The sequence below is a fragment of the Panthera uncia genome (assembly GCF_023721935.1).
Source record: "Panthera uncia isolate 11264 chromosome A1 unlocalized genomic scaffold, Puncia_PCG_1.0 HiC_scaffold_16, whole genome shotgun sequence".
Classification (NCBI taxonomy): domain Eukaryota; kingdom Metazoa; phylum Chordata; class Mammalia; order Carnivora; family Felidae; genus Panthera; species Panthera uncia.
In genome coordinates, this window is record NW_026057576.1 from 34,744,558 (window position 1) to 34,767,586 (window position 23,029).

General features: G+C 39.0%; 1 protein-coding gene across 3 annotated transcripts in view; it reads right to left on the minus strand.

The window, feature by feature from the left end:
• DIAPH3 (diaphanous related formin 3) overlaps positions 1-8,898 on the minus strand; it is a 522,043-nt gene extending 513,145 nt beyond the window's left edge. For all 3 annotated transcript variants that reach the window (XR_007461112.1, XM_049647035.1, XM_049647034.1), the window contains exon 1: positions 8,569-8,898. Coding sequence is in view for 2 of the 3 variants with exons in the window: in XM_049647035.1 (XP_049502992.1) it covers positions 8,569-8,745 (177 nt within the window). In the remaining variant the exon portion in view is untranslated. The remainder of the gene's footprint in view (positions 1-8,568) is intronic.
• Between the last annotated feature and the right edge of the window lie 14,131 nt (positions 8,899-23,029).

Consider the following 23,029-nt stretch of genomic DNA (forward strand, 5'->3'; position numbering starts at 1 on the left):
TTATTGGAGAGTACATCGTGTTCTATATACCTCTTTTGTATGATTTTATATATATATTATTATATGAATATATATTGTATTGTAATATTGTATTGTATTGTAATATATTGTATTATTATATGACTACATATATATATTATTGAGAGTAAACATTTCCTTTGAAGTTAAAATATATATATATGTGTATATATATATATATATATATATATTTTTTTTTTTTTTTTTTTTTTTTTTTTTACCCTCAGTAAATTATTTAGAAGTAAACTGTTTTGGGGCACCTGGGTAGCTCAGTCAGTTAAGCATCCGACTTTGGCTCAGTCATGATCTCAGGGTTCATGAGTTGGAGCCTGCATCAGGCTTTTTGCTGACAGTAGGGATCCGGCTTTGGATCCTCTGTCCCCCTCTCTCTGCCCCTCTCCCGCTTGTATGCTCTCTGTCTCACACAGGCGCTCTCTCTCTCTCTCTCTCTGTCTCTCTCTCTGAAAAATAAACATTTAAAAAAAGAGAAGTAAACTGTTATGAAGCATATTGTAAACATCCTTCACAACTGATAAACATTTACTAGTTACTTCTAGCTCATCACTAGTGAAAAACTAAAGGTACAAAAACCTTGGCCTGGTTCAAGTACTCTAACTTCTTGACTTACATCAGCTCTTGGATTCCTCAAGCCAAGGTCTACAGTTCTCTTCACAGACTCTCCAGGTCCATTAGACTTTTTAAATTTTGTATTCTTCCAAGATTATCTTAAACATTTGAAGTAAAAGAAGCATAATCTGGACAATCTGAATGGCCACTCAACGACCATGCTCCTTCCACCAGGCACTTCTGGTACCCACACTGCTATGTGTGTGTACTACCACAGGGCAATAGAAGAAGCCAAACAACATCAATCATGCTACATAGGTTTTCACAATCTCCCCTACATAGGAGGAATTAAGTTGTCCATAACTCCAAAATGACACTATTCAAGGAACCACATACTTAGAGCTATGGCAAGTTAAATTTCAAGAGAAAAACGAATATAGATGCTGGTGGGCTTGGGTCCGATTCTTTCTGCCCTGTTTCAACAGCTTCATACAACTTACTAGAAAATATGTACATATGGCTCTATTTTTTTTTGATTTATGTATTTTTTTTATCATAAACAAGTTTATAAGAGTTCACCATTTCACTCGGAGCCTCAAGTTAAGATCTTGTGAAAGAGACAGTGATGTCAGATGACGGGTCTCTACTCAGTGTGGGGCTGAGTCTTTGGATTTATCACTGTACTTTGCTTCCTCAGCCTCTGGGATTCCATTTCCATCCAAGACTCTAGCAGGCAAAAAGGAAAACAGCAAGCCATACACATATCTTTCCACTATTAAATCCAACACTGATGACTTAATTTCAGCGAAACATCATCATCAATCACATTAAATTAATGTTGTTGTTCATTTGAATTTTATTGGTTTTATAGTTTTGTTTTTGGTTTTATATGTAAATCTGTTTGAGTTTTATAGTTGTAAAAGCGCCATAAGCATAAGGAGTTATATTTTTAGTTTTATATCTATACATATATAAGCAACATTATTTTTATTATCATTCAAGTCCACATTGGAGTAGCACAAGGATTTTTTTCTAAGTTTGAGGTTGTTTCCTTTGTAGGTTTCTTTTCTAAGTTTCATCTGCACGCAGATGTCAGAGTTTCATGATCCGCATTTTACACATAAAACCATAACCCCCTCCCCTCCGAAAGCTTCAGCAATTTGCTCTGACCATTCAGCCATCACAATCAGAAGTCTGCATCAACCCGAATGGCACCTGGCATGCCGGGATAAGAACTGAGAATGGGACGACTCCGCCTCCACCACACTATGAGGAAAAAGCCTGACCCCGTTAGGAGTTTCCAGCATAGGAAAGTAATTCAAATATCCAGCGTAATATCCCCAACGCCCTACGATCTAGAAAAAGATTGTACTACTGCTAGTACTGCTAACGATGACAGCAGCAACAATCCTATAAACGGCAAATATTTGCGTAGCAGTTACATTGAGCCAGGTACTATTCTAGGTCCATCAGGCAGTAACCTTTAATCCTCCCAACAATCCCATTTTGCACCTGAGGTGACGGAGGCATGGAGAGAAGTAACTTGCCCAAGTAATGCATCATATAGCTAGGATCCAAACTCTAAAAGCGGTCCGGGTCCCTGCTCATAAATGCTATTCACGGTGCCTTTTCTATAAAAAGCTGTACAAAAGGATAGCAGTGGATCTTTTTGAAGAATCAAATCTATGACAAGCATTTCCGAACAGTTTTCATTAATTAGCTAGTAACTGAAATATTCCAGCACCAAAACTTAACTTATTGAAACTCTCAAATCCTCCCCTAAGTTAATAACGATTATTTGATTTGCTATTTGAGAAAATTACTCCCGACGGGAAGGTATTTCAATGCCACCCTGCTGCTACTTCGAGAAAAGTTACCTTTGTAGATCCTGTTCAAAGAAAGCTCATGCTTTGATCCTTAATATCCCATGAAGTAAAAGGTTACGCTTAATCTATATTTTATAGACCTAAAAGTCAAATTAGTTTCTGGGATAAACAAGCAGAGTGTGACAGTAAGCATATTCTGTGGCGTTCACGACATGCCTAGCTTGGAGGATACTATGTGCTGAGTTAAAGACAATTACATTCGGATAATACATAGCAGTTTTGTCTTGTATTATTCTGCAAGCATAAACAAGTTATACACATGTTAATTTACATTCTATATAAAAAGCCAATTTTAAATCCAATTTATAAGGCAATAAATATATAAAGATTCTAGGACACAGCAATAAAGTTATGCCATAAAGTAGAGTTAATTCACGACAACAATAATAAAAGCATGACAAATTTTAGCATTCTACCAACTGCACAAAGGTGTTTCAGGTAACATCTGTTCAGAAGCAATTGCTACAAGACAGACTAGATGAGATGCAAGGTTTCACAGTGTAATAAATGTATGTCAGTTTGCTTGCTTCGTAATTAAAGACATGAGTCTTTGAAAAAAAGCAATTAAGCCTTGCTCTAAATCTGAGACAATTATCCCTACTCCCACCCCTTTTTACCCACAAAAAAAAAAAAAAAAAAAAAAAAAAAAAGATCCAGAGTGATCCAGAAGTAATAACTACCATATATCATCTATTTTCAGCAGCTAAACATACTCCCAAAAGCCACTTTATATATTTTGGTAGCTTTTGATAAATTATATATTAACCAACAGAGAAAACTTCTTTTCCTCTGTCAGGAAAAAAACAAAAGTCTGGGACAATTCAGGCAATTTACTTAAAAGACTGGCCTGAAGAAAATAAATGATCTTACCTTATGAAGGTTTCAGTGTCAGATGGGTTAGCTGGAATTTTGACATAACACTCAAGTGCCCAAATAAGAACACTGCCTCCGATTCTTGACAATTTAACTCTAATACAACTGAAAGTATCACTTTAGCTGAGGACAAAATGAAGAAATAAATTCAAAAGGCACACAAAAATAATTCCACATTTTTCTCAGCTTTCCAGCAACTTCGAAAATGAGGCAGCAGAACAAGTTGGAATCAAGTTCTAGCTGCTGTTCCAGAGGACCAAACTGTTATCTTATATCCCCCCAAATCACGGTCCAAAAGAAAATGTTACCAAAAGGAAGACATTTAGGTCAATCTGACAGTTCTCCTAAAATACACATGGATGAATTGGTAAACCAAACCTTTTAACATGGTCACCCTCATAACTACACCTGTTGTGTTCATTTCCTGTGGCTGCCAAAACAAATTCCTACAAACTTAATGGCTCAGAACAAAAATGTATTCTCTCAGTGCTGGAAGCCTGAAGTCAGAAATCAGTTTCACTGGGCTCCAACCAAGGTGTTAGCAGTACCGCTCTCCCTCGGAAGCTCTAGAGGAAACCAGTTCTTTTCTTCTTCTGGTTTCTTAGGGCTGACAGCATTCGCTGGCTTGTGGCTGCACCACTAACCTCTGCCTTTGAGTCACATCACATTCTCCTCTTCTGTAGTCAAATTTCCGCCTGCCTCCCTCTTACAAGGACACCTATGTTTGTTTGCATGTAGGGCCCAGCCCGGTAATCCAGAGTAATCTCCCCATTTTAAAACCCTTAATTTAAAAATCTTTTTGTTGCAATGGCAGGCAACATTCACAGGTTTCAGGGATTAAGACCTGGTTATCTTCTATGGGGGGGGGGGGGTCATTTTTCAGCCTGCCACAGCTGCCTCCAAATGAACCCAAAGCCAAGAGGTGGCCATGCACTAATCCCATCATGCCTACTCCAATTTCAGTTCCACTCAAGTTCCCAGTACAACAGATAATAGTTCTCCCACTGGATTCCTCCTGCCACCTCACAACCTGCCCGTGATCAGGAAATCACTAATTCTGTACTCATTAAAGGTATTACTATTTTTAATGGCTCTTGAGTGAGATAAGTAGTAAAGGTTAAAATTCCCAACAGCACAGAAGAGCAATACAGGACAGTGACTAAGAATGTAGGAGACAGCTTGCCAAGGTTCAAATCCTGTCCTCAGCAACAGGCAGTTGTGTGACCTAAGGCAATTCAACCTCTGCATTTTGCTTTTTCCATCCAGCAAACAAGACTAATAATACCACACACCTCATAGGGTTGTTGTAAGGGTTAAAGGAGTTGATATACATATATATGGTGCATATATATGTATATACACACACACACACACACGTATGGTACCTAGAACAGAGCTTCGTTCATTTATTAAAGTAACTGTTATTAGTAATGATGTCCAAAATGGTAGACACATATATATTACTGAACAGGGTGAAATATCTCTCACAACCAAAATTGAAGGTACAGTAATGACATAATTAAACAATAATGAACAATCTGTTCAATGGAAAGTATAAGATTAGATGCAAGATTTACACCAAAGTCTGTAACAACTCTTAAAGGATATTCCTAATTAAAAAGAAGAGTCACTCTGCCAACTGGGACCACCAAACATACAGGCCTCCTGTCAAAACATTGACCCACGGCTTCTCCAGAAGCCACACATCCTGCTCTCAACACAGATACGGGGGCCACCACCTTGTGCACTGTGTGTTCGTAAGAGTAGGACTGAAGCACCCAGCGTCAAGTAGGGCAACTGTTTTGTTCTGTTCTACAAGGGAAACAGGACTCAGGCTCAGGTACTATGAGTGTGACCTATGGCAGGACAAAACTTCATGATCCTACTGAACTCTATCTACCTTCACAAAGCCTTCATCCAGGTACCTGCCTTGGCCTGCCAATCTCCTATGGTTCATCCTGTCCCCAATTACTAGCCTCAGCATCTCAATACTCACTGCTTACCATATTTTCTACTGAAATCAAGTCGGTTAGTTCACGAGCAGCCCCAAAGTAGTGGATTTCTTGTGTGGCCAAACTGTCCTACACTCACAACAGATAAATTTCTGTTTACACAGATCTATGGGGAGAAATTCTATACTACAAACTTTTATACACAAGGCAACAGTACCTTGAGACTCGCGACTAAACACACAGTAGAAAACAAGCACTGGTCTGCTTTACCAGGGCCTAAAGTAAACCAAGATTTCAGTGGGCCCCAGAGCTCATGCCTTCCAACCCAAGAACAGAGCAAGTGGCCAATTTACCACTCAGTTCTACTACCAGCTTGCAGCTTTGTGGAATGTGCCAAACACCTATATTATCGCTTTTCCTGTCATATCACCAAACTCTGTTGCTTGTTCCAGTCAAAAGCAGCTGCCCCCAGCAACTCAAGCAAAAGCCAAGAAGTGCCTTGACATCTAGTAGTACAGCAAACTGAACTACAGAACGGTCACTTGTAGAGGCATTGCTAAGATCTCATGAGGAAGGATGGTCTCCATCCTCAAAACAAGAGTTACTAGGGTGAGACTGAGAACAGGTGTGAAATGGGTTGACTGGGAAGAGCTACTCAGAAGGCAGCCTTCAGCCTGGCATACTGAGACACAGGCCAGGAACAGAGTTAGGGTTGTTAAAGCCCCCTAAGAGTCCTACTTCAGGTAGAGGTGATCCCAAATCAGTGGCACTCTGAGAAAAGCATCGCCCATAATGCCTCTTGGAAGATAGGCTAAGATAAAGCAATGAGCTTACAAGCATGGGAAGAGAGAGTAGTAAGCCATCAGGTGCAATCAATGTAGATAGTCCAAAAAGTGCACATAACAGAACTATCAAATAAAGAATAAAAAGAGTCACATAGCAAATGACTTTGATCAACACAGCGGTTAGAAGCGCTAGTCCTCACACAGCCAAAAATTCATGTATAACTTGTGACTCCCAAAAAACTTAACTACCAATAGCCTTCTGTTGACTGGAAGCCTTACTGATAACCAATTAAGGCATATTTCGTATGTTATATTATATACTGTATTCCTAAACAAAGCTAGAGAAAAGAAAATGTTATTAAGAAAACAGTAAGAAAAAACAGATTTCCAGTACTGTACTGTAATAAATCCATGCATTAAGTTGACCTGTGCAGTTTAAACCCATGTTGTTCAACAGGCAACTGTAATTGCTAAACTTAAATATTCCAAGCAAGTTAAATTAAATATCCAAGCAAGTTAAATATTCCAAGCAAGTTATCTCTGATAACAGAATTAGTGAAATGGAAAATATAGCTAAAGAAACTATAAGTATCTAAATTAGTTTCAGGGATTACAAACAGTCCAAATTACCTCTAAATTAATTATGAAGACATGATTCAAATCAGACTCCTATCTAAAAACAAACACTGGGTGCATCTGGGTGGCTCAGCACAGAGCCTGCTTTGGATCCTCTGTCCCCCTCTCACTCATGTGCTCTCTCTCCCTCTCAAAAATAAATAAACATTAAAAAAAATAAAAAATAAAAACAAACACTGTATTTTTAGATATGTTTATTAACTTTAAAGCTTCAAAGTATTGCTTTTAGAGATCTTTTCATCTTTACAATAACCCTTTTAGCATACTTAAGAGTGGCACCTGGGTGGCTCAGTCAGTTAAGGGTCTGACTTTGGCTCAGGTCATGATCTCATTGTATTTGAGTTCGAGCTGCGAGCTGCGTGGACAGCTTGGAGCCTACTTCAGATTTTGTGTCTCCTCCTCTTTCCCCTCCCCGCTCACGCTCTCTCTCTCAAAAATAAATAAAAATTTAAAAAATATAAAAACAACATACTTAAGAAATGAAAAACTAGAGCTAGAGAAGAGCTAGAATCCAAATCATGTAGATACATCCTTCAATGAAACTAAACCTAAATATTAATTATTTCACTTCTGTTTTCATAACCTCCTTGCTGGAAGTCACAGAAAATCCAAACAAAAATCCAAAATACCTCATGTATTCTGGAGCATAGAAGAAACAAAATGGAATGACATCATTAACCCAAACAAAAGACTCTAAAAGGAAGAAAAGTCATTGCCCCAGGATTCTTCTCATATTGGCTAGAATCCTGCCTCGCCAATTTAACTCTATCCTATTTGTTCCTCAACTCTACCAACAAAACAATCAACAACATAGTTGACCCTCCTGCAAATTCTGCCAGTCCTATGGCCCTCTTGCTACTTAATTTAGAAAAATTAATCCATGTTGTCCCTCATTTTCAGTATTCTGATACATCTCATAGCTCTGCTCCCAGTTTTATTTAACCATTACTTTTAATTGTTAGCAACTCACTCCTGCTCCACAAATGTCTATTCCCTTAAGGTATGTATCCTGACTTAAATTCCTAACGAGATTTATTTGTTCACAGAAGGCACATGCTGTGTTGTATAACTGTGCCTAAAACTGAAAAAGTTATATTCCATAACTCCATATTCCTAATTAAATGCAGGGGTCAAATATTAAATTCTCAATTGTTAGATTTACCCCAAATCTATTAACCTTCTGTGATTTATTTACACACATTTTTACAAAGCAGTCATCACTGCCTATTCTTTCACTAGTGGACACCAACAAAAAGATTCACAAACCGCTGATCATGACATCTCCCTTGGGTGTTAAAGTGAGTAAGAGAAGCAACCAGAATAGCGAGTTTCTTTCCAATATAAACAAAACATTCCTTAGCAGTGACTACATAGGCCGCCAAGTTTTAAAACCTGCTGTTTCTCCTTGGAAAATTACAGCAGAAAAAGAAATGCTACCCCCTAAAAGTTCACTTTGCTATGTCTCATACCCTCGGAAGCCAGAAGGGTGGGGAGAAGTTCGACTCAAAAAAATGCAAGGTTCACCTAGGTGACGTCAATACATTCACATTTGAACTGCTTTTCATGTCAGCCAGAACAAATGTGGGGCAACACAGTGACCAGTGAGTGTATTTGGCAGTGGGTCCAAACAGAACTTGACCCTGTCGTCGTAAATCTATTAGGAGACTGAAAGCTCTAGCAATCTAGAACAAAATGTAGCCCCCGACCCATTCCCGTTTACACCGTGGACCCACCCACCCACTCGGCTGTCAGCCAAGTCAGAGTTTCATGAAATTGAAGGATCCTGGGACCTGAGCCGCAGCCCTTCGGCCCTGCAGGAGCTGCCCCACCAAAACTCCAGGCGAAACTTACAAACTTGGGGCGTTTCTCTCCAGGTTCCTCCGCGCCGCTGGGCGGAGGGTGCTGAGGGCCCTTCCGGCCCGGCATCTTGCTTTCCCGGCAGCTACGGAGCGAGGCTGAGGAGGGGTAGGGGGCCCCGGCGGCCGAGCCCTGCTTCGGGTGGTGCAGCCGAGGCCGGTGCCGATCCATCTTTCTGCGCAGCTCTCGGGGACGGAAAGAAGGCGGCTGAAATGCAAGCCACAAGCCGTGAGCGCGGGAATCTGCGGCGGATTAGCCTTCCCGGTTCCGCCGCCAGCCGTGCCGGCCCAGCTCAGCCCAACTGCTGCTGCCGGGGCCGCAGCCAACACATCCGAAAACTCCCGCCACGGCTGACGGCTCGGGACCCGCCAATCACGCGCCGCTTCGTCAAAGACATTCCCGGGATCCGCCTTTTCCGGGCAGAGCGAAACATGATTGGCTGTGCCGCCCGTTCATTTCGCCACTCAACCGTGGCAGCTACCTTAAGGGCAAGGGCGGGATTAGGTCGCGAAAGCGCGGAAAACCTATTAGGAAGTTACCTGTCCGGGTTTATTTGGAATTTGGAGAACCGGCTCCTGCTAAGCTGAAAGGCAAGGGAGACGAGCAGCGTTGGAATGTGAAATCATCTGCCAACCCTCTCTTGCCCCACTCGGGACGCCCTGGTGCGATGGCCACTGGGAAAAGTAGTTCTAGGATCTGCCCTTGAAAGGCAGGTGAGAACAACAGCAATCAGAACGCTCCATGAGTATGTTGCCTGGATGTACCGAGCTCCTGCTGAGTACCCAAGTGCTGAGAGCCCTATCTGGAGTGGTAAAGGAGCCCACTAAAAATCAGAAAGGTCTAGGCCACGTCCTTAAGGAGCTCACATCTGTGCTTCACAAACCCTTACACAAATAACAAAATAATACAAATGTATAGCAGTTGTTTTAAAGGCTCATTGAGAACAAAGAGGGGGAATATTAAATCTGAAAGAGCAGAGCTGGAAAGGCTTAAGTAAGAGTCCATGGATTTTCACTAGGCAAGCAAGAGTGGCAAGACATCAGATGTGAGGCATTCAGAGCTGGAAGCAAGGCCAAGAGCACTCAAGAGCATAGAGCCGAAAACTTCAAGAGCCTGCAGTGAAGGGCCAGTGAAGGGCCTTGAGCTGAAACCATGCGAGAGAGTTTGCTATGTATGCCGAAGGGCAAGCCTCGAGGTTAAAGGAGTTTTCCCACACATCACTGTGTTTTTCCCCCTTTTAAAGTCATCTTTTCCTTCGAACTCTTGCCTTAAGTTATCCAACTTCTGACTACAGAGAGGTGGTGTGGGCCAAGACTGGTAAACATGCAGTACTGATTTGGGGACAAGAAACAAGTAACTGGGAAGATTGGCACAGAGGTTCAGAAGAGGGACCTTACTTGCAAGTAAGCTCTCAGGCTGTAGTCATTGGGTTTTGTTTTGTTTTTTAATGTCTATTTGTTTTTACTCTACCAGACTTTCTGTGCCAGTCTCCATCTTCAAAGAGCACCTAATCTTTAGGGGGAAATCCAGGAGAACAGCAGGGTCCGGAGAACTGAAGTAATTCATGAGGTCTTAATGACCACTAGACCCAGGTGCAGGTTTTGTCCCTGTCATTTACGAGCTATCTGATGAAGATGACATTAAACTTTCTTTCTTTGCCTTCCCATCTGCAAAAGGGGATAATAATAATAATAATAATAATAATAGCTAACAGGCTTAAATGAGATAGAAATGTCTGTGAAAGCGTCTCCCACCAAAGACCACCAGGAGAAAGACCTGTAGTTGAACAAGTGGAGTTGTTCAGAGATACCTATGTGATAAGGGCAGTCTGCCTTGAAGAGAGACAAAACAAGACCCAAAACCACTTTCAATTTCACCTATGCACAAACAACACCAAGGTCAAGTGCCCTTATCTGATTTTGGTGTTCTGTGAGATTGTTTATGTCCATAAGGGAACAACATGGCTTAGCTGTGAGTGTCAGGCTAGCTTTTAAAAACATTGAGCCCTTGCTCTAAGTGTCAGACTAGTTACCTGATGTGAAGGACTGCTCTTTTCTTTCTCAAGTCCTTGGCATGTAGAAGAGTACTATGTATAAATAAACAGAAGTTATTGTAATTAATTTTCAGGTTTCACATAGATCACTCTGGAATTTTTCTCAGAAATCAATTGCAACTGCAATGTCTCTGTGAAAATGCTTTTCTCTACGTTTTACATTTTTAAAAATACAGTTTTAACTTGTTTATTACTTAAACTTCACAGTAGCATGCACTGCTTCCCATTCTGACACCCCCACAAGAAGATGATACATCCCACTGAGCAACAGTTTTGGACACGCTCCTTGTGCCAGGCTCGGTGCACAGGGCTGGGACTAAATTTATGGAGATAATAGGCAGGACTCCAGAAGCTTGGAATCCAAAAATGTGTGTCTTTCCTTTATCATTTCTGTTCAATCTCAAATCCAGACAATTACTAATGCAATTGTTGTGAGGATTCACTCTTCATGACTATCTAAGAGAGAAAGGTGTGAAAAGTTGAGGGAAGGGATGGATCATTCTCAGTCTATTTTTTTTTTTTAATGGCAATTGTATGAGGTACCGTTTTACCCTTATCAGATTGGTAAATAGTACAGTCTCTTGGCACCAAGTTTTGGCCAAAATTTATGGATTCCTACAAAGATGACAAGAGTGCAAAACTGGTACAGCCACTTTGGACAGCAACTTGGTGACACCTAGTAAACGTGAACTGAACGTCCATGTATCTGTGACCCTGCACTTCCTCGTCTACATGGGTCCCTGCAGAAGCCCAAAGATGCCCATACAAAGATACTTCTTGAACACTATTTAACCATCCTGCAGTCATGGAAAGAATAAAACACACAGAGGTTTATTATACGGTAGAATCCTATATTGTATCAAATAACTAGATCTACCTGTAGATATAGCTCAATAATAAAGAGAAAAATCAAGTGGCAAATACATACATACAAAGATATATGTATATGTATACATAGTGTGTGTGTGTGTGTGTGTGTGTGTGTGTGTGTAAAAACACAAGGGAAATATGCCCCAAAACCACCTACTTCCAGAGAGGAATGAAAGAAGAGATGAGGAATTAAAGCTGAAAGTTTATAGCTGAAGTATCTGTAATGTTTTATTTATTTAAAAGGAAAGATCAGAAGTAAATCTAGCAAAATATTAACAAGTATTTAATCTCAGCAATGGGTATATTTCTGTCTATTTTACTATTTTCTATAATTTTTTTGTTTATCAGATATGTTTCTTGGGGTGCCTGAGTGGCCCAGTTGGTTAAGCAGCCAACTTCAGCTCAGGTCATGATCTCGTGATTCATGAGTTCAAGCCCCACATCAGGATTTCTGTAGCCAGCACAGAGCCTGCTTTGAATTCTCTGTCTCCCTCTCTCTCTCTGCCCCTCTCTCTCTCTCTCCCTCACAAAACTAAAAAATAAATAAAAAGAAATGTTTCATATCAAGTTTTTAACAAAACATAGGAACTTTGGGGATAGCTCCCTTAACTCTTTCTATTCCTCCAAAATTATCTTAATTTATTGGCATTGAGACCACTCTGAGCTATTAAGTTGCATGTAAGGAAAAGTGAAATAATTAATTTCCTTTTAGGATGACTTTAACTTTTTTTTTTTTAAAGTGAGAGAGAGGATGACAACCCCCTTTTTAAAAAAATTTTTTTAATGTTTATTCATTTTTGAGAGAAAGAGGGACAGAGACAGAGTGAGAGTTGGGGAAGGGCATAGAGAGAGGGAGACGCAGAATCCTAAGCAGGTTCCAGGCTCTGAGCTGTCAGCACAGAGCCCAACACAGGGCTCAAACCCACACACTGTGAGATCATGACCTGAGGTGAAGTCGGACACTTAACCGACCAAGCCACCAGGTGCCCTAAACATTTTTTTTTATTAATAATAAAATCTGTTCCCTTCCCTCCACTTGCCTTCCACTTTCTTTCATTCTCTCTTATCTCATGCATTTTCCCTCTCTCCCTTAAAGTAATACAGAGGCAGAGAGCCAAGAAACAACAACAAAAGAAAACACCCTATTTCCTTCTTTCAACAAAATTTTTCTACAATTTTGTAGTTCTACCAAAGCTCTACAAAAAAATTACAAATTCAGCTCTTTGTTGTTCATGCTTTCCAAGCGGTCAGTGGATTAAGACAAGAAGCATAATCACAAGCCTAATTCAAAGCCAATTTATGTAACTTTACTACTGTCTATTGCTTTACCACCTGACTCAGTTGGGATATACCTCATTATACGAAAGTTCCCTAGCACTTTGTACTTAATCGCAGGGTGTTAGAATCATTATCTGGCCATTAGCACTGACTTTGCACCTTCATTTCAAATTCATGAGCAAAGTATGCTACTGCTGCTTGCCCAGCTGGTTTTGAGGCCTGGCTACTTCTGCATTCTCCACATGCTTGTTGGTCTTAGTTTAAACTGCTGCTGTTTTATAATATAATGTAAGATGGAGAGAAAGCAAATCATATGCACAGAATGCTAACTGATATGCAAATCATATGCACAGAATGCTAATCATATAATGTACGTATGTACACCAGGGTTTCTCAAGTTCAGCCCTATTGACATTTAAAGTTTGATAATTCTTTGTTATGGGAGGGTCAGGGGAGGCCATCCTGTGCATCCTAGGATGTTTAGCAGCATTCCTTATTTCAGCCACTAGATGGCGCCAAAATTTCCCAAGACAGCCAAATATCCCTGAAGGGCTGAGTAATATTCCATAGTATGGATATACCAACTTTTGTTTAGATATTCATCAGTTGGTGGACATTTGGGTTGTTTCTTTTGGCTATTATAAATAATGCTTCTATAAATATTCATTTACACAGTTTTATGTGGACATAAGTATTCATTTCTCTTCGATATATGCTTAGAAGAGGAATTGCAGGGTCATATGGTAACTCTATGTCTGAAGAGCTGCCAGATTTACCAAAGTGGCTGCACCATTTTACGTTCCCACCAGTAGAGCATGAGGTCTCCAATTTCACCATATCATCACCAACATTTTTCTAACCTGGCTTTTTTAATCCAGCCACGTTAGTGGCTGTCAAGTAGTATCTCACTGTGGTTTTGATCTGCCAGCTACTTTTTGTAAATAAAATGCTGTTGGAATATGGCTATGCCCATTCTCTTACCTATTGTCCAAAGCTGCCTTTCCTGTACAACTGTAGACCAGAGTAGTTGTGACAGAGAGCATCTTGCCTGCAAAACTTAAACTGTTTACTGTCTGGTCCTTTACAGAAAATTGTCTTCTGACCCCTGCTAAATGATTTCCACCCCTTGGTATATCACAATTAATTATATTCAGTTATTTCTTGTTGTCCGATGAGAGTAGTATGCTAGTAAGAAGCAAATACTACTTTTGGACAAATGTTCAAAATAGAGTGAAATACTTCCCTTTGCCATGGTACATACCTACACAGGCTTTAACACCTTTAACAAAATCTGTTTAACAAGGTCAACAAGATCTTGCCACCATAATGAATCACTGTGGAGAACAGAGTCGATTTAAGGTAGGGATGAAAAGCAAAATGCTTAAATGGATATGTGATTCTTCTTACAACACAGTTGAGCAATTTGTGCTCTGATAAGTTTTCTCTAGGGTCTTATGCTGTAAGTTCAGATAGAAATTCTTCATAGGGAATATAATTAGTATAACACAGTTTAATGTCATGCTTAATAGTTTCCTAGAATGTTTTGATTAGAAAATTAATCTGCCCATGTTTGTAGATGATAGAGCTGTGTAAAGGAGAACAGGAATATTCCTATTAGTGTGAGACACTTAACTAAGGTTCAGTTGAAAGTGTTAGATGTCACTACTGGATCACACTCCCAATGTTTGAAATAAATAGCAAAAAAGGAATTAAGTAATTACTAAGACTCTTGTAAGATTACAGTTTAATTCCCTCATACTAAAGCACAATTACTAAAGCCCAAATATAATTTGTTGAGTCAGTAGGATAATAATTTGTCTGACAATAGCAAATAGCAATGATGTCACTCAAAGCTAAAAATGCATGTAACAGAAGGTAGAAGAATTCTATGGTGCTCAGTAGAGATCCTCAAATTTTCTTTTTCCTTCAACTGTGTCTCTATCTCATCATCATATATGTTCTTCCTTTTTTATCCTCAGGTGAATTTCTGTGTTCCAGACATTTGATAAAATCAAATTACAGAAAACCTGTCTTTATTGAGGTCTGTCCTGAAGACATCCATTTTGTGCATTGTTTTCTCTGCGTTCTAATTCTTTAGCTGAACCCATCTTGACACAATAGACTAAAAACTGTTTTCTCATTTTGCTGTAAGGAACGCATTGACATTTCTGTCCAATCATGGAAGGGTGGGTAATTAGCTGCAACAGTTAGCAAAGTTAGCATCCTTACCTACTTGCTGACGGTGTCTTAAATATCCGGTTTCCTGGGAAGCCAAGCTCTGCCCATACACGATTCTGAAACTGCGCTCACAAATCACCAGAGAACTTCACACTGCCAGATCTGCTTTCTCATTCCTTGGTAACCTCTCCATTTACTACTGATAATGACAGTATCCATTTTTCAATTAATTTATTTGGGGGGGATATAGTTGACATGTAACATTGTATTAGTTTCAGGTATACAACATAATGATTAGATATTTGTATATATTGTGAAATGTTCACTGAATTAACTGGAGTTAACATCTGTCACCATACACAGTTCCCCCCAGTTGGTTTTTTTTTCCTTGTGACGATATCCTTCTTGAACATCTCTCCTCACTTTTTTCTCTAAACACTCTCTTCCTGACCTGCACTTGGGCTTTTCTTTCTCTTACCAACTCCTTGCGTCTCACCTCTGTAGTAGGCCTCAAGATAGAAGGCCTGATTCAGTTCCACGTTGTGTGAGTAATACAATCACCATAGAAGTTCATGCTTACGCATTATAAGCTTGCCTCTGTTTACTCATTTACTTCTTAATAAAGAGGTTAAATTGTGTCCCTCTGATATCCCAAGTAAGATTCTCAGAGCTCTAAGCTTCATATCAGCACCTCAAGGGCTACCACAGGAAGTGAGGGAAAAGGCATCAGGAAAGGTATGTTTCTGGGCCTTCTCCCCAGTGACACTTCAACCAACACTGTTTTTACCTATTGTATGAATTATTGTGTAACATCAGCTTTCATGTGAAACAAAAAGGAATTCTGCAAAAAAGGGAAAAAAAGGGTAAAAGTTTTATTAAATGAAATGTGTCTACATCAGTGTTTTTCAACCTTTTATTATCACCCCCTTTAAAATTATTGCAGACATTTTTCCTTATACCCCCCATGAAATTTTAATACCTCAGATATACTGTATATTTGTTTAGGTTATATATATATATATATATATATATATATATATATATATATATATAATACTTTATATGTATATCAGTGTTTTATATATTAAAAGAGACTTTTTTTTCCCCCTGAAAACCAATTTTCATACCTTTGGTATAGGGCACCAAGGGTGTTATCATCCTTCTTCCTTCATTCAAAATGCTCTAATAACCCACTGAATAACTGATTCTCTAAGGATATTTATTTCCATTTACGAAACAGGAGAAATAACTTGCAAGTATGTTATCAAGATTAATTGAGGGTGCCTGGGTGGCTCAGTTAGTTAAGCATCTGACTCTTGATTTCGGCTCAGGTCATGATCTTACATTTAGTGAAATCGAGCCCGGCATTAGCGTCTCCTCTGTCAGTGCAGAGCCTGCTTGGGATTCTCTCTCTCTGTCCCTACCCCACTCGTGCACATGTGCAGTCATGCCCTCTCTCTCTCTCTCTCTCTCTATCAAAATAAATAAATAAATTTTAAAAAAAGATTAATTGAGGTATCATATATGAGAGAGTTCTAGCAAAGTGCCTAGTACACATTATATAATCACTACATGTTAATTTTTCTTCCCCTTGAAAGTCCCATCCAGTCTGCCATTCTGTGAAATCACAGTTCTCCTTGGATCGTCCTAATTTCAGCATCTAACAAAACTGAACCTCTCACAATTCCATTTCCAATTGCCAGTGTTTGCCAGCACCACACTGTTCTTCAGGGTTACAGGCAGAAATTCTGAAAGTTCTTTGACTTTTCCTTCTCTTTCACCAATTACACCCAAGTCAAGAGGATATAGGGTGAGAACAGTGAGCGGCACCTCAAAATCTGGAAAGGAGAAATGAAATAAGATTGCCTCTTCAGAAGTGAACTAATTAAATTAGCAGATAATGGGACGTTGATGTTGTTGTTGTTTCTGGGTTACAGGACTGATAACTTTGACTTCAAGAGTTTATTAATTAATCCATGTAAAGAAAAATACCCATCAAGAGTTTGATGGTCAGCACTGGAAAAGAGAAAATCATGACACTATCCAACAAACACCTAAAATCCACCACATACAAAAGTGAACTCAGCATTTTCTCTATGTGCCTCTCACCCCATGAGCTCACCTCGATGAATAGCAACACAGCCTACCCGTTGTCTAAGCAGACACTTGCCCCATTTCACATCCAGTCTCGAAATCCTGCCGAATCCTCTTCCTTCATCCCCGACAAATCCATTCCCTCCACGCTATTGCCCTGCCTCAGATCAAGCTCTGCCCCCTGCTCAACCTCATGGTGGAGGCAGCCTCAGTCTTCCTCAGACTCCACTCTGATCCCTCCCTGCACTCTGCAGGCTGCGGCCACAGCACTCGGCGAAGGTTGCGTGATGGACTCCTCACTCCTCCTGTTTAACATGCAGCCGCTCTCTCCACACCCCTCCACTACCTCAAAAGAATAGCAGGAAAAACCTTTCAAAGCAGAAACTGTCACACACCAGCATAGCAATAGAGCCTGGACTAGAGAGAATGGGCGGCAGAAAGACATGTTGACTAGTTGCTTCATTGCATGAAACTTCAGAATTCAGTTGACCTTAAAAGAAACAAAGTCAGACCTAACAGAGGGAATGGAGTGATTTCTGAGTTTATACGCTTATCTAGTCACCCATACTCAACAGAGACTTTTCTCTGCACTCTAAGAAAATCTTTGTTTTCTTCCTGGACATAAAGGACAGATTTGAATTGTAATAAGTACAGAATTCACTCATTTATTGTCAGTGTCAAAATGTTTTTGATTACTTTTTACAAGTAATTTCTTTGAGAACTCTGTTCCATTTCTCAGTCCTATTCTATTATTCCTATAATAAGGCAGCCTGATTCATAGTTCTGTATTGTTTAAATTACTATATATTTCCTGTCTTCATTTCCCTTAGTTTTAATTTTACGGTAAAATCTCTCCAAAACTCTGCAACTTAGACCTAGATGGTCATCTGTCTTTCTTTTCTTTTCCAATAAATCTTTTCCTTTACCTTAGGCTGTGTCTTCATAAATAAGTTTCCAAGGTTTTTCTTTTCTTAAAGGCAAACACTGGAGCCTAATTATCATCTCACCATATGGTTTCTCTTCTCTTCTTTATTCTTCAAAACGATCACGCACTTCTTCCGCGATTGCTATCGAAATTCATCTGACCTCCTCCTATTATATTTGTACACCTCTAAACTTACCATCTGCCGTTGTCCTTCAGATGGTTACTAAATCCTGAATTCATTTTAAGGTCTTGCCATTTCTATAACTCTCTTCCTCACCTCTCTCAGTTAGATGAGTCCCTAAACCTAATTTCCACCTCTTCCTAACAGGAGGGAGTGAGCCGGAGTAAACAAAATAAAACCTCCTCTCTTTGCTTACCCCGCGACAAGGAAGAGCCACACCTTACTCGTTTCCTGAGTCGTGGTCTTGGGCAAGGGCAGACTGCTCTGGGGAAGGAAGAAATGAGGAGAGCCATGGAGGACGCTGGGACGCTGGGCTGCCACACCGGGGAAGCCTCTGTGGAAGTCTCTGCGAAGATGAACACCCAGAACAGTCTAGACCAGAACCGTTTTGGCAGATAAAACCCCAAAACTGTGGCAACGTGTATTTGTCCTCCATCAAGCCTGTGTGAAACCTTACTGTTCAGGCCTGGTCTATTTACTTTTATAGCCATGTATTTCTGACCTTAGTAAATTTGCCCACATGCTTTTCGAAATTAAATAGTAATTCTAGTTCCACCGAACCTACTGAAATGAAGTTTCACAAGACAGGACCTCATGTTAATATTTCAGAATGTGAAGTACATGTTCTTTTTCTTTTTTTTTTTTAATAATTTTTTCATGTTTATTTATTTATTTTGAGAGAGGAAGATGTAGGGGCAGAGAGAGAGGGGGGAGAGAGAATCCCAAGTAGGTTCCACGCTGGCAGCACAGAGCCAGGTGCGGGGCTCCATCCCACGAACCGTGAGATCATGACCTGAGCTGAAATCAAGAGTTGGTCACTTAACCAACTGTGTCACCCGTGGGTGTTCCTTCTCATCTAATTACTACATGTGATTTCTTGCGTTTTGCCCATGTCGTCCTTGCTTTTACTCTTCCAGTTGAAAGCATCCCTGTATTTGAGATCTGTTTGGATAAATCAGCACCTGATCCCTTCTGTTGTTTTGGTTGATAGAGATGGATTTTTCTCTGCTTCTCTGTATATGTACTACCTTCTGATGACCAGTACCACAAACTGATTTTCAGATTCAGCTTTTCTTATAAAGTCATGCTTTCATATGGCAGTGAGATGCTATTTTCACTTGTTTCTGAATACTAAAATGTGAAAACATACCCATTACCAGGCAGATGGTTTATCCATCAATGGCCCACTGATTCCTTTCAAAATAGAGAACTTCTTACAGTAACATATTGTGTGTAAAAGCATTTTATAAACTGAAAAACATTCTAAACACGTAATAATTTTCCCTCACATGCATTTGCTACATGCTATATAACTATCATATACATTTCTAGTTTTGAAAACATATTTTAAGTATTCACATTATATATTAAAATATTACATACTGAAATATTATATTTAGGAATAGTTAACATTAGTTTTCATTCCATGGACTATCTAATTGATGCTGTGAAGTCAGTTAAAGTCATGACAGATGGCAGGAAAACAAGATTTAGTGTTAAAACTGTGTCATAAATCATTCATAAGGGAATAATTTATTCTTCACAGATAACCAGGGTTTGTTGGTACCACAACCTGAGGACTGATAGGAAGTGCAGGTCTGAAGACGTTTGTCACAACTGTTTCCATTGCAAGTTACAAATTCTCAACTCAAACTAGCTCAACTAGCTCAAGCACGGAAGGACATTTTATTTTCCTACAAAGCAGAGAAAAACACTAAGGAAGTTCACATAGTAGAAGGAACCACATGTCAGAAACTGGAGCTGGAGACCAGAACTGGCTACATAATATACAAAATGAAAAAAGCGAGATGCCCTTGTTTAAAAATCATTAAGAATTTCAAGATGGCTACAGCAAATCATTAAACCTTATGTGCCAGTTCAGAATCCTATGTGGCTGTAAGGTTACATGCCCATAAAGTTAGTTCTGTTAAGAGAGTCAAGTCAACCAGGACCTCCCTTCTCTCTTTCTCCCTGACACCTCTCACATCTACTTTTCTGTTTCCTTTTTTTAATGATTTTCTCATTCTGTCCTACTTGCAGTGGCTCAGCCAATCAATCTCCCTTGCTAATTCAAGCAAATTCAGAGAGAGAGCTCTGACTGATCACACAGGAGTATGCTTTGCTTTGTTGAGGGGACCTAACAGGGGGAGGTGGTGTTCTACAAGTGGGATCATGGGATGCACTGGTACTTTAAACCACAAGGAATTGTGGAGCTCCTCAAAGGAACAAATAAAAACAAGATACGGCAGTATCTTGAGCAGGCAAAACTGAAATCACTACATAAAACCCACTGGGTTTGACTTGTCACCCAAACTGGTTGTAGTTTTTTGATCTTTCCGGTCCACGATTATGGAAGGTGATTAATACTACATGATGGACATTCAATAATGATTAGTTTCTTTTATATTTTCATTTCTTTTATATTAGTGTGGACCTGGGGTATAAAAAAGTTTTTATCATTAACTTGGAATAGTGGCACAGCTTTCAAATTTACATATAAAGATACACTGCACCGTAATTCTGGCAGGTTCTAAACCTTTTCTTCAAAACCCACAAATAGAATGGTTGAGAGAAAACCAGAGGACAAAGGGCAGAGTAGATGACAAGAAACCTGTGGTATAATATGAAGACTATGACCCTTTTTTTCCAGAGCAGGTTTTCATAAGTAGAGCCAGTCAGTGCCCATTATTTGTGAAGGTTTTATCTGTCCCTTAATTCCCCTCAATAAAGACAAACAGTGCATAATGATAAACAAAATTCTCCTGGAGGTTTGAAGATAACAAGAGGGAATTTTAAAAATTTACCAAATACAACTTTCCTAAGAATCCTAAGAAGCCCTTTAATGGACATTCCACACTTGCCATCATCTATTCAGCTTTCCAGACTGGTTCATTTCTGTGCCTTTCTCATTCAGCTTTTGAACTATATTCCAGAGTTTCCTTTCTGTTACACATGAGTATACCTTAACCCATGCATTATTGAAAATTTATTGAAGATTAGAAAGAGCTCTCTACACTTTCAGAGTGAAAGGAATTAAGTTTAATTTCTAGGAAGAGCTGAACAGGGAATTACAGACAAGAGAATCGGTAAAAGAAAAACATAAAGGCAGAATCAACATTTTTGCTTTAGTTACACAGGTAACATGGAGAATTGTCCCATCACTAGTATAAGCATCCAGGTTTCTTAAAAGCTTTAACATTCTGAAAAGTATTTAACTAACTTGATCCTTTACTTTTGTTAATATGGACTACACCTTCTAAAAAAATTTAATTAATGGTAGACGGCTTGTAGGTTTATGAGTGTGTGTTTGCAAAATATAAAATATAATTGAAAATATTGGTTTTTTTTATGTTTACTGATTCATGGAACCTCTTGTGTATATATTTAATCCTTATTTTTTCATGGAGAAAGCATGCTAAGCTTTTAATATATGACCTATGTCTCTCTCTCTCTCAACTCTGAGGAGTCAAAGCCTTTGTAACAGTCCTGGAAAAGCAACCATCACGGCTGCAAGATGGGTTTTCACATGCGTTCAAAGAGAGCTGGGACCAAACAGTCTATTTGCCTTAATCACCATGTGTAAGATTGGACAACAGATGTTCTCCTACATGTGGTTTGCTAATTTATTTCATTCTTTCTGTCCATTTACATGATGCATTCTGAAAATTAGTATTGAGAAAGTGTAATCGAATCTTCTGCTCCTCTTGGTAAACAAAATGTAATTTCTCACATTAATATATTACCTTTCAATTCCAGAACTTAGAGAAAAGAATGTCTATTACCAACCACCACCTTACACTGTGCACAAATTAAAAATCCACACCATTCTTTGGCTCCATACAAAAATGCCAAAGTACACTCTTTTAAGAACAGCAGCAGGAAAGCAAACAAACACAGCTGCTACTCTGCTATCATGCTATATTTAACATCTAGAAAAAGATGATTTGATTTTTACTCACAAATTCTGGCAAATTCTATCACTACCCCTCTCCCATATTCGTATACATTCACACATTCTCTGAAAGTCTAGAAATGTGCTCACAATTATATTTAAAGCCATAATTTAAATGTGGCTAGTTCTGAAAGAAATGAATGACTTCTACCAAAAATACTCAACATCAGGTATGTTCTAGAAAGCCTTGTAGATCAGGATCCATTTTTCTATTATGACTGACTAATACTAGTAATGCTGAAGTGCCTTGATCCACTTATGGAGGAAACTGATGTGGTTTTCCATTATATGGTATAGCTGACCATAGGATATTTAAATTGGTTTCAAATTTTAGGTTAATGTTTTTACTGCTGTCCTGTTACTTACCTTAATTCATCTTAGTATTTTATGGTGTTAGACATTACTGTCTGCATAATGATCATAGAAGTTTTAAATGTAGTGCCTCGTTTTTCCTTATTAGTGCTGCTACTAAACTTCACTTCTTAAGGAAAAATGATCATATTATATATATATTTAGAAACAGATAATTATATTGTTGAATGATACTGCCTTAAGTGGTACTTTAATTCTTATGCAGTGGGTAACTTGATTGTAAGCACCCAGAGAATATGTACTAAGTTTACCATTTTTTAATTATAAAAATAAAATAAATATGGTAATAAAAAATCCAACATTACAGAAGATTATAAAACAGCAAGCAAAAATCTCCCATTCTTCACTCCTAGTTCTATTTAGCAGAGATAACCACATTTAGCCTTTTTAATTTCAAGCCCTTCTGGTCATTACCTCTATATTACTGAATATTATACTTATGCTTTGTTTTCTAAATCTATTGATACTCAATACTATCAACTGACTCTGTTATGAAAGATTAGAAAATTAGCTTACTTCTACTCCCTCTGCTATCTCCTACTTTCAATTTTT